The sequence below is a fragment of the Solanum verrucosum genome, unplaced genomic scaffold, assembly GCF_900185275.1.
Source record: "Solanum verrucosum unplaced genomic scaffold, falcon-dt-bn FXZP01000115.1, whole genome shotgun sequence".
Taxonomy (NCBI): Eukaryota; Viridiplantae; Streptophyta; class Magnoliopsida; order Solanales; family Solanaceae; genus Solanum; species Solanum verrucosum.
Window position 1 is genome coordinate 829,927 of NW_026020680.1, and position 13,061 is coordinate 842,987.

The 13,061-nt window shown below is 29.4% G+C and overlaps 2 protein-coding genes across 4 annotated transcripts in view; both read left to right on the forward strand.

The window, feature by feature from the left end:
* The window catches only part of LOC125812189 (mitochondrial thiamine diphosphate carrier 2-like), a 252,341-nt gene that overhangs the window by 132,287 nt on the left and 106,993 nt on the right, over nt 1-13,061 (forward strand). The gene's annotated exons all lie outside the window — the stretch shown is intronic.
* On the forward strand, nt 8,832-12,836 carry LOC125812184 (F-box/kelch-repeat protein At3g23880-like). 2 transcript variants are annotated; one of them, XM_049491704.1, is made up of 2 exons: nt 8,832-8,914; nt 11,737-12,835. In XM_049491704.1, exons 1-2 carry the CDS (start codon nt 8,856-8,858, stop codon nt 12,791-12,793), a joined length of 1,116 nt encoding a protein of 371 aa, XP_049347661.1. In that variant the 5' UTR covers nt 8,832-8,855; the 3' UTR covers nt 12,794-12,835. The 2 variants fall into 2 exon arrangements, with proteins under 2 accessions (XP_049347661.1, XP_049347662.1); XM_049491705.1 differs by lacking the exon at nt 8,832-8,914 and having other exon boundaries at nt 11,678-12,836.

The window sequence follows — 13,061 nt, forward strand, 5'->3', positions numbered from 1 at the left end:
TAACTTTTGGAGTTCGTTTTAAGGCAAGTGGCTTCCAAACTTTGTAAAACTCTTAGACTATGCATGACTACTTTCCTAATTGTGTTGGGGAGTAATGGGGATTGAGGATGGGTTTTATTTGTTGATTGAAATTGTTGTAAATGAAAGATGGGGAATAAAACGAGCTAAATGTGTTATATGTGACTTGAATTTGTTGAATAAGTCATGTGATAACTGATATTGAGTGGATAAAAGAGCATGAGTAGGCTATGATTAATACAGACATTGATGTTGAGATAGATGATGTGTAATACTATGATGTGGTCGTGATATGGTTATGATTGAGACAGGTGATGTGTAATACTATGATGTGGTCGTCATATGGTTGTGATTGAGACATGTGATGTGTAATACTATGATGTGGTCGTGATATAATTGTGATTGAGACAGATGATGTGTAATACTATGATGTAATCGTGATATGATTGTGATTGATGACATGTGCATATTCATTATTCATCCCATGTGTGAACTATATGTTGCATGAGTTCTGAGACACTGATACGATGATGGATGGATATGAGACACAGGTGAGACTAGCTCCGGCTAGAGATATATGAGATGGACTAGCTCCGGCTAGCGATTTGGATGCCGATGAGATCTAGTTCCGGCGGTAATACATGGTCCATGTGTGGCCCCCATGGGTTCTGATTTGAGTATTCAGCGCGGACTGATTACGTCAACAGATGTGTATCGTAGGACAGACATGCATCACGACTACATGACATCATTATTGCATTTTGCATCGCATTTGCCTTATCTTTGTCTGTAATGTGTGGATTGTATCGGTTTACCCTTCTTATGTGGAATTTGATCTACTTGCTCTTATTTGTTGATCTGAGGTTGATGAGGATATATTGTTGGTGCTGGCTGTTGAATATGATCTGTTTAGTATAGGTTGGTTGGTTTGCTGCTAGATTGAAGTTTCGGTGGTTCGGTTGGGATTGAAAGGAGTTGTTTGTAGCTGCTAGTTTTGCTTAGTTTAGAGTTACTTGCGAGTACCTGTGGTTTTCGGTACTCACCCTTGCTTCTACACAATTGTGTAGGTTGACAGCTCTCTCTCAAATTCGGCTTAGTAGTTTCTTTAGCAGATTGAGCTTCGGGACATACTCGAGAGGTAGCGGTTCATTCCAGACGTGCCCTTGAGTTATCTTTACTTTCAGTTTTGTTCTATTCGAGAACTATACTCTGAGACTTGTATATTTTTATTCGAATTCTGTATTTAGAGGTTTGTACATGTGACAACCAAATTCTGGGTAGTGTTGAGTCTTAATTAAAGTCTTCCGCTTATTTATTATCTTTTATTCTCGTATTTCTACTTCTCTATCGTTGTGGTTGGGTTAGGCTGACGTGTTCGGTGGGAAATGGACATGTGCCATCACATCCGGATTTGGGGTGTGACACATACTTCTTTCCCACAAAAATACCCTTCTTCACAATTAGATATTGATCAGATTCAATAATATGTTTAAAGTCTGCCTTATTAAGAAGAAAATTAGGCATCAATTTTTTTCTCATGGAAAGGTATAAAGTACATCTTTCAAAGTTAATACCCTTCCAGAAGTAAAACACAATTTGACATCTCCCATTCCAAGTACTTGAGTTGTCTGAGAATCACCAAGCATGATGGTTTTGGGCTCCTCAAAATGAGTATATTTTTAAACCAGTCTTTGTCATAACAGAGATGACGGTTTGCACCGAATCAACCCACCATCCATCAACACTCTCAACCATGTTTATGTCGGTAATCACCGCCACAAAAGGTTCTTCGATAACATTTGCCTGAGGGTTAGGACCACGTTTTTGGAATTTGCAAAATCGAGTAATATGCCCACTCTTGCCACAAACAAAGCACGATCCCTTATCTTGAACTTGTTGATTTTGTGCTTGGTTATTTTCATCATTATTTTTCTTGGGAGGTCTACCAATATTTTTCTTAAATATTTTCTTCTTAGGATTCAAAGAAGTATTTTTGTGAGATTCAAGAGTAGCATTATTTGAAGTAATTAAATTTACCTTCGTTGTGATGTTGCTCTCTTCTGTTTGTAAAAGTGCTTCTTGGCCCCTTACCTCTTCCTCCATACGGATTTTCATCATCAACGTTTTAAGAGAAGTTTCTTTTTGTTTGTGGGGCATAGTTTTTTGAAATTCCTTCAAAGAAGGTGGAAGTTTATCTACTATGCCACAAACAAAAAGGTTATCTCCAATTTTGACCTCCTCGGATCTGAGCTCTCCAACAATCATTATAAAGTCTTGAGCTTGGTCTACCACTTATTTATTGTCCACCATTTGAAAACGAAAAAATCTATTAGCTGCATATTTTTTCGCTCCAGCCTCTTCGATATCATACTTACTCTGCAATGCTTTCCAATTTTTTCTTTACACTATAGTAAGTTCTATCATAATAATCATAAAATTATCAGATAGACAATTAATAATATAATACCGACACTTATAGGAATCACCATTGTACTTTTCCACTTTCTCTAGATGAGAAATAGTTTCATCATCATTCATAGAGGTGATGTCTTCTTTGTTAGGATTCTTCTTAGTTTACACATAACAAACGTTGAGAAGACTTAAGTAGAAAAATACTTTACCCTTCCATCTCTTGAAATGGTTACCAATGAACCGAAATGACTTGTTAAGATCTCCCATCTTGACTTCCACGATTTTTTCAATTGTAGCAATTATGAATCTCCTTAAAATTGTTAGTGAAAAATTACAAGATAACAAAAAATACAAGATTACAATTGAAAATAAAAAGAAGAAATAAAAATCTCTTCAGGCTGAGGCGCGGATATCTCGCTCTCTTTAAGGAGATTCAAGCCCACTGCAACAAATGTTTTTCACCCGTCCAGCAGTAGTCCTTCTTGACTTGTCCCCTCTAGAATACAACAACCTTAACATAAAGTATAACTCAATAACTCTGGACAAGAGTTGAGTCCAAAGCTCCACAAAAAGAAACACCTCCCTTCAACTAATAAAAACTCTCTTTTTTGACAAACTTTATGCACTCTATATTTATCTTGTATGTATAAATCAAATGGTATAACTTACATAAATCACATAGTGTAAAGAGTAAATTACATCATATTCATACTTTTTTTCTAATTACAATAATCCCTTAAAAGTTGTACCTTCCGGATACATAAGTCACCATCCGGATACATTAATTCTAATACAAGAAAAATCTTTCTGTTGCCCTAAAAAAGGAATAAAATCTGAAAATTAATTAAATCTCATAAATTACGCTTATGTCTCTTCTTACTCCCAATCATACATAGGCAAATCCTAATAAAATGAAGAAATTCAAAATTTCAAATTGTTCCCCCCGTTCAACGAAGAAACCTTTCATATTTGATTCAAAAACTTTTGTCGAAATTTTGGGTAAGCGAGGTGAGTTATGAAGGATACAAAAGTGATGAAATTGTTGTTGCACAAGCAATATCCTTTTGAATCTTCAAGTTCATCAAAGATCCTTTCAATTTTGATTCAAGATTATCAAAATTTTTGATATTCAAGATTCTTTCTTCTCCAAGTTCAGCGAAGATCCTTTCAATTTTGATTTAAAATTGTTGAAAATTTTGAATCTCAAAATTTTTCTCCTAGTTTATTGAAGATCCTTTCAATTTTGATTCAAAATTGTCAAAAAAATTGAGAAGATACATCATGAATATCTTTGCTACTTAGATTTTACTATTTATATATCTATCTTGTTTAAATTGATAATTATTGTATTTATACTAGATACATTAAATAAATAATGATTGTACATAAGATGTTAGATCTGAGATCGATACATTATTGTGTGGTAGTTGCTATGTAATTGATACATTTAGTATAAATTCGAATTTACGTATCATATCTAAAAAATTAGTGCATGATACATTACTATTTATGTATATCGTTTAAATTGATAAGTATTGTATTTATACTAGATACATTAAATAAGTGATTGTTGTCCATAAGATGTTAAATTTTAGATCGATACATTACCGTGTGGCAATTGCTATGTAATTGATATATTTAGTATAAATTCGAATTTACGTATCATAGCTAAAAAATTAGTGCGTGACGCATTACTATTTATGTATCCCTTTAAATAATTGATAAGTATTTTATTGTTTGCCTGGAAAGATATTTATCACTTACATAATGTATCATTTTATAGTTGATAATGATGTATCTGATACAATAAAGTTGTGAAAGAAGAATGTATGTAAGCTGGAATAAAGTGTATCTATAAATGTATCACAATAAATAAGAATTAAATTATCAATTAGATACATGAACAAACACAATCCATTAAAGAAATTTGATTATTGAAAACACCAGACAAAAGAGGAAAATATTAGACTGTAATGAAATTTTGGTGAAATTGAAATTAATATTATAATAAGAAAATTAGAAGATTAAATAATAATACAAGAATCCTAATTAGTTTCAATGACTGATTAGTTGTTAGAGTCCATAACCAACTCAAATTATGAAAAATATATGAATATTGTATTCTTTTTTTTTAATCAAACACCCGAGGTGAGTTTTATTAACCAAAAATAAAGAAATCAAATATAAATAACAAACCCAACAGTGATTTGGAAATAATAGAAAAACAAAACAACTACTAAACAAAAAAAAAAAAAAAAAGAAGGAAAAAGACAAAATAAAAAGAAAAGATGAGAGAAAAGGCAAGAACTTGTACAAATATTATATTAATTATTAACAAATAATAACAACTACTACTACTTCTTCTTTTTTTCCTAATTTACGTTTTAGTGTAAAAAAAATTGAAGTTCACGTAGTTTATTTTATTATAAATTTTGGAGTATTTTAAAAAATAGGTAAAAGACTCATAAATATTTTTTAAAAACTTTTTGGTCTAAAAATATCCTTAACCTACAAAAAAAAAGATTGATTTTGAATTTCAAACGTGAATGAGAAAATAACTATCAAGATTATGTGACTAAAAATAAGGATTCTGTGACTAAAAATAAGGAGAGATTTGTGAAGTGAAATAAAGAAGGGATAAATATTGGTTTTGGATGTTAGAATTTATATATCCAACTTTTGAGGGTTTGGGAGTAAATTAAGGGATTTTGGAAAATTTTAAAATTGGTAGGGAATAATGGAAATTATGAAAAAAAAAAGATGTGTATATAGGTAATTTATCCTATCAAATGAAGACCACCACTATTTATAGTTAGGAATGTCTTCCTAGCAATAAATAAAAAAATAATGGAATAATAAATAGTGAAGATAAATGATCTAGAGGTTACATAGGTTACAAAGAATAATAAATAAGAATAATGGAGATGTAATAGTCATAATTGACCACTACACACGTTCTGCCAGAAAAACACAACGGACAACAAATTTGCCCAACGTTTTCAGCAACGTTTATCCCTAATGAAGACTGACAATTAATCCAAATTCAACTACCAAAAGAAGTGATGCAAAATGCTGAGTAATTAGGCTATTATACCTAACTTCTGACAGATGTGCAAATAAGGAATTGGAAAAGCACTTCCACATAATTTTTAATAAGAATATTAAAATGCTTCTAAACCAACAAATATCATGTTCAATTGGAATTCTATATTGTATACAACTCATATCATGCATGATATTGTTATAAAATCCATGAATCCACTAAAGATCATCAGTAGAAAAGATATGGAAGGAAATGAACAATTGAGTCTTTCAGATCAAGAAGAGAAATCATGTGGTTCTCTTAAGGAAAATTATTCAGGGAATGGTGATGCAATGTAATTTGAAGGTCAAATTAGCTAGTTGAATTGCAAAACTTAATTACTATCCTAGAATTATACCTATTGTGTAGTTGTTTTGCCGCTGATATGTTAGGACTATGCCCAACAACCAGATACGCTGTACATATTTCCTACTTTGGTATAGAAAATGTCTCTATTACAAAAAAAATATACTTATATATATGTGTGTGTGTGTAGAGAGAGAGACTATAAATCATGAAAAATATAATTATTTTTTCTTAACATGTTAAAAGTGATAAATAAATAAATAAAAATATATTTTTAAAGTAGTGTATAAGTGAAATTTACGGAGTCTTTAAGAGAATTAGAGCATGTTTGACCAAGTGGCTAAACATTACTTATTTCTATAAGCACTTTTATTAAAATTATTCTTTTGAAAATTCCTTTGTAAAATTGGAAAAAAACAATTTGTGTTTGACTAATTTATTTGAAACATGCTTTTGATAAGTAGATTGTGTCTGACTATTCATTTTTAAATGTGCTTTCGAAAATCAAATTATGAAAAAAGACCAGTTATCAATGCACTTTAAAATTAAAATTATTTATACAAAAAATATTTTAAATATCTATTATAAAAAAATTATTTTAAAAGTACATATTACAGTTTTTAATCAATATGATAGATAAATAATTCAAAGAAAATATTAAATATTAATATAATATTAATCATGATAATTTAAACATAATCAATAACATTAAGCCAAATAAATTAAAAAACAATTGCACAAATTAAAATATATAATATATATAACGTAAAATAAAATAAATAATTTATTGTGTGAAAATGAAGAATAAAATTCATAAATAACGATTAATCAAACTTATGAAATATGCTAATTAATTAACAAGTGATATAATAGTAAATATGTATAAATGATTTGTCTTTAAAAAAATTATTTTCTACTTCTACTTTTCTAAGAAGCAAGTTTTTTTTACCTTCTACTCCTATTTAAAAGTCAAACACTTTAATTTTTTTTTCTAAAAAAGTGCTATTTCTATATATAAAAAACAAACAAACATGTTTTTGACCTCCCAACCTCTAGATTAAACATGCTCTTAATTGGCATAAATAACCTTGCCTTTCAACATTAAGATTGAATAATCATTTTTTCATATTTTTGAACTATTAATTTGATACCACATAATCAATTAAAATAATGACTGAAATCAAAACATTATTCTTTCTTCCAAGATTTATATTCATTACTAAAAACATCTCAAAAATTGATCTAAGAGAAATTGGGGAACTTGATCTATCAAAGAAATCAAGGAAAAATAGACTTTATTCCTCAATTCATACATTTTTATTTATTTTATAACTATTTATTTTAATGAATTGTCCCTGTGCATCTGCGTGATTTTAGGGAGAAAAATAATCTACTCAACGTGAATGTAAGCAAAATAAGTTTGTTCAACATAACGATTTTGAGGAGTCTTGTTGTTGTTTTTTCCTCAAAATCTGCTGGCTACAAAAACAAATTGAATATTGTATTCTACTAGCTAGTAGCATCAAAATCTATTTTGACACCTAACGTGGAACCCGCAGAAGCAAAACTTAAAAGAGAGTGCAAAATTTAAAAGTTACTTTTTTTTTTAATAAAAAGAAAAGAAAAGAGAGTGCAATCCACCACGTGTCATTCAAATAGAAATAAGCCACGGGTGTACAAATGATAAGGTGATCAACACTCTCACGTCAAAATAACCATGACAATTGACAACCAAAAACATGCTGCTTACCTGACACCTTTGACTAATATAATCTTACTATATCAAGAATATCAAAAGTTCACATAATTTTTTAATTGAACTACACAATCATTAAGAGCAGAATTGAAAAAAAAGTAATTAATTATTTCTTGATTGTTTAAATTGATAATTAATCTTGAACATCTATTTTTAGTATATCTGCCAAACAATTGTGGACGGAGGAAGTAACTAATTACCTCTACTCCCGTTTAAAAAAAAAACAACAACATATGTTTGACTTGACAAAAATAAATAATTTTATAATTAAAATTAATGTTTCGTAAAATGTATATCTAAAAATAAATTAATTTTGTGATTTAAAATATATCTCTTGAAAAAACTAAAATACCAAAACTGAAAAAAGAAAATAAGTTATTCTTTTTAAAATAGAGAAAATAATAGACTTAGCGTAAAATATGAGAAATAAATAGTTAGAATAACAATTATACTCCTATTTATTTCACTTACTTTCCTTTTTTTTTAAAAGTCTCTTTTATAGACGACTCTTTTAACTTATCACATAATATGAGGGGGGTTTAGATTGACCTAAAAGTTGATTAAACTTACTTTTAAGTCAGTATTTGATTTTAAAAAGTGTTTGATAAATATAAAAATAACTTAAAAATATGTCAAAAATGACTTAAAATAAGATAGGAGTGTTTGGTGAGATTAAAAATAGCTTAAAATAAGTTGAAAATAACTTAAAATAAGTTAAAAATCAAAAGTAAGTCTCCTCATATTTTTTTATTTTTTGACTTAAAAGTCATGTAAATTTGACTTTCTATCTTTAACTTAAAAGCTACTTTTTAAGCCAATCCAATAGATCGTCCACAACCTTAAATATTTTTAATTTTAAAATAAATTTAATTATTTTTATACATTATTTTCCATACAAAAATCACTATTAAATAAATAAATTAAAAGGAGACAAACAAATTAATATAAACTGAATAATAACTTCTAATGTGTTTCTTTTTTTAATTATTATTATTAGAAAAATAATACTCATATGGAGTCTATCCATCTAGTGTTGGCAGAGCCAGAAATTATATGCAATATAAGGCGGCTTATTTAGGAACAAGACAAGTGAAAGAAAACGTAGCGCAAAAATAAAGAAAGAGTGGCGTGTAAGGTTGATGACATCAAAAGTCATTTCACTTTAACATTTTCTCTGTTAACTCTCACTATCTTCTTCTTTCTAAGCTACGTATTTCAGTTGCAATTGCCTTTCAATGTCACCCATACATATATTTCAAAAAACAAAAACATAACAATTGAATGAAGATGGAAGAAATACCAACTCTTCCTCAAGACATCATCGTTGAAATTCTCATCAGGTTACCTCTCAAAACTCTCTTGAAATTTGTGTTTGACTAATTTATTTGAGACATACTTCTGATTGTGTCTGACTATTCATTTTTAAGAAGTGTTTTCAAAAGTCAAATTATGAAAAAAAAATCAGTTATCAATGCAATTTAAAATTAAAATTATTTATAAAAAAAATATTTTAAATATCTATTATAAATTTTTTATTTAAAAAGTACATATTACAGTTTTTAATCAATATAATAGATAAATAAATCAAAGAAAATATTAAATATTAATCATAATAATTTAAACATAATCAATAACATCAAGCCAAATAAATTAAAAAACAATTCCACAAATTAAAATATATAATAATAATGATAATAATAATAATATATAACGTAAAATAAAATAAATAATTTATTGTGTGAAAATGAAGAATAAAATTCTTAAATATAGATTAATCAAACTTATGAAATATGCTAATTAATTAACAAATGATATATTAGCAAATATGTAGAAATGATAATGATATTTTTGTCTTTGAAAAAATTATTTTGTACACTTGTTTTAAGAAGCAAGTTTTTTTTAGCTTCTACTTCTATTTAAAAGTCAAAACACTTTATTTTTTAAAAAAAGTGTTATTTCTATATATAAAAAAAACGAACAAACATGTTTTTGACCTCCCAACAGCTAGGCTAAACATGCATGCTCTTAATTGACATAATATAACCTTGTTTTTCAACATTAAGATTGAATAATCATTTTTCATATTTTTGAACTTTAATTTGGTACCACATAATCAATCAAAATAATAACTGAAATCAAAACATTATTCTTCCTTCCCAGAATTTATGTTCATTACTAAAAACATCTAAAAAATTGACCTAAGAGAAATTGGGGAAATTGATCGCAAAGAAATCAAGGAAAAATAGACTTTATTCCTCAATTTATACATTTTTTATTTATTTTATAACTATTTCTTTAATAAGTTGTCCCTGTGCATCTGCTTGATTTTAGGGAGAAGAATATTCTACTCAACGTGAAGGTAAAGAAAAGAAGATTTGTTCAACTTAATGTTCCTATTAAAAAGCAGCATATATAAATGACCATCAACGAAATTAGTTTCACAAATTAAATATACCTTTGTCCCTAATTACTTGTTCATTGTTTAATTGACGCAATGAGCGAAATAGTAAATTTATCATTTTATCCCTAGTAATTATGAAATGAATGAATTAAAAATTTAAGATTTTGTAATACTCGAAAATTCTAAAATATGCATAGTTCTATCGTTCATAATATAATCGGGAACCTTTATCCACTTAATTGATAAATAAATTGGTAGATATAGCTTTAGATTAATTACCACAAGTCACGAAGAAGTTTATATAGAAATAATACTAAATCTGCAAATAGAGTATTTTGTACTTCCAAATCTCTCATACACTATGTTGGAATAGTTATTATGTATTATTTTATAAGTATGCTATAATATTAAATTTAAATAAATATGGTATTTAAATACTATATCATATCATTTTTCATTATCATATAGTTTTAATTTTTTTAAAATTTTATATCAAGTCAAATTAAATCATTGAATTGGCCTTTAACGATTTTGAGGACCTTTGTTGTTGTTTTTCCTCAAATCTGTGGGCTACAAAAGCAAATTGAATATTGTATGCTACTACCAGCCTCAAAAAGTCAAAATCTATATTGACACCCAACGTGGAACCCGTAGAAGCAACAAATAGGCCACAGGTGTACAAGTGATAAGGTTATCAACACTCTCACCTCAAAATCGTTAAAGGCCAACTCAAAAGATGAAAGAAATACTCCCTCCGTCCCTTTTTAGTTGTCCACTTTAGAAATGACACACAGATTAAGGCAACAATGATTAACACAGTGAAGTTACAATTTTACCCTTATGACAACTTTTCACTTCAAAATTACAACCACTTATTTGAATTAAAGTGAAATAAATTGGAGGGAAACAACATACACTTTTACAATTTTCAAGAAGTGTAAATAAGGGTATAATAGGAAAAAAATTGTTGTCCTTTCTTGATTTGTCAAAATGGACAACTAAATAGGGACAACTAAAAAAGGAAATATGGACAAGTAAATAGGGACGGAGGGAGTAGCAAGTAGTAATAATTTACTGTGTGTGAAGTTTATTTAGATTTTAGAATTTTAATTGAAATTTTGTTTGTTCATAATCTAATTATGTCTTTTCACATCACAGCTCCATAATATATAGTATACTCTAGTATTTAATTTCGTGCCAAACTTAAATAATATTCCTATGAAGTCTATCCATCGAAAAAATTTACAATGGTAGAGGTCCAACCAACAAGTTGTGTGACCCTCTATTAATTAATTGACACTTGAATAATGGGTCCACTTTTTTATCTTTTTACCATTTCTTTCTGAATAGGAGAGAGATGGTAAAAATATAAAGAAATAAACACATTATCCAAGTGTCAATTAATCAATGGAGGGTCACACAACTATTGTTGGTTGGAACTCTATCATTATAAAAATTTTCCTATCCATCTAGTGTTGGCAGAAACTAGAAGGCGGCTTATTTAGGTACAAGACAAGTGAAGGAAAACGTAACGCAAAAATAAAAATAAAGATAAAGAGTGGCGTGTAATCACAATTGATATGACATCAAAACTCATTTCACTTTCATATTTTCTCTGTTAACTCTCACTATCTTCTTGTTTCAAAAAGATACGTATTTCAGTTGCAATTGCCTTTTCAATAAACAAAAACATAACAATTGAATGAAGATGGAAGAAATGCCAACTCTTCCTCAAGACATCATCATTGAAATTCTCATTAGGTTACCTCTCAAAACTCTCTTGAAATTCACGTCTGTTTCGAAATCATGGCTTTCTTTACTCTCAGATTCGCAATTCCATAAAACCCATATCAATTTTTCTATGAACAACCCCAAATTTACTGACTACACACTTGCTGCTGTACCCACTGTTTCTGGTTTGGGCAAAATTTGTCATGTCTACACTATACGCTCTGAAAATTCATCTGTTATTGTGTCTAAACATGAGTGTCCTTCTAAGACTCTGTCTCTCTCGGCTTGGATTTTGGGGTCTTGTAATGGGTTAATTTGCTTAACTACTGATTCGTTTAATTTAATGTTATTGAATCCGTGTACTGGAAAGTTTAATGTATTTCCTGATTTGATGATCGAGTATGAAGTTGGTGATGGTGGTGTGCATATTAGATATGGATTTGGCTATGATGCATATGCGGAAGATTATAAGGTTGTTAAGATGTTTAGTTTTCCTCGAATCGATAATGAGGGAAAACATGTTAATATGGTTAGTGTTTATAGTTTAAAGGGTAATTCTTGGTCAAGTATTCAGGGTTTTGATAGTGGTCATGTAAATGGAAATGTTGGTGTGTTTGCGAATGGGGTTTTTCATTGGGAAGGATGTTGTGATTATGTTTCGGGTGGTATTTCGTCGGAGATCGTTACGTTGGATTTGGCTAAAGAGAGATATGGGAGAATAGCTCTGCCTAGGTATGAAGGTGGAGGTATTCATTGGACATTAGGTGAATCAAGGGGGCGTTTAGTTGCTTGTTGCAATTATGAATCGAATAAGGCAGATATGTGGGTGATGAAGGAATATGGTGTAGAGAAAACATGGACTAAATTGGTTACCATCTCATCACCGGATGATGGTAGAGTTAATATCTCGCCGTTGTTTGTGGCAGAGAATGGTGATGAGGTTTTGGTGAAGCTTGGCACAGAGGTGACACTGTACAATTCAAGGAATGCATCATTCAAGCGAATTGCCGATTATGTGTCGACCGATGATTTTCTTCAAGTTCAAGTGGCTACCTACTTAGAGAGCCTTGCTTCACCTCATATTTAGTGAACCTGATGACAGGTTACAAACATCTTGAAGGCAAAGAGAGAGAGGGTAAATGATCTTCCTGATTGCCTGGTGCCCTGTTTTCAAATTTGTGTCATGTCATTGCGTCTTTTTGTATTTTTCCTTATCTTGTACAGGTTCTACAAATATCATGTTCAATTGGAGTTCTATATTTGTATACAACTCATATCTTGCATCATGTTGTTACAAAATCCTTGAATCCACTAATGATCATCAATGTTGAATAGGAAAGATTTGAGTGATAAAC

What these genes read in the sequence shown, in the direction of transcription:
- LOC125812184 (XM_049491704.1), top strand. Translation starts at nt 8,856, where the DNA reads ATGAAGATGGAAGAAATACCAACTCTTCCTCAAGACATCATCGTTGAA. An exon ending in ATCGTTGAAATTCTCATCAG is followed by an intron (nt 8,915 to 11,736) that starts GTTACCTCTCAA and finishes AATTCTCATTAG; the next exon opens with GTTACCTCTCAAAACTCTCT.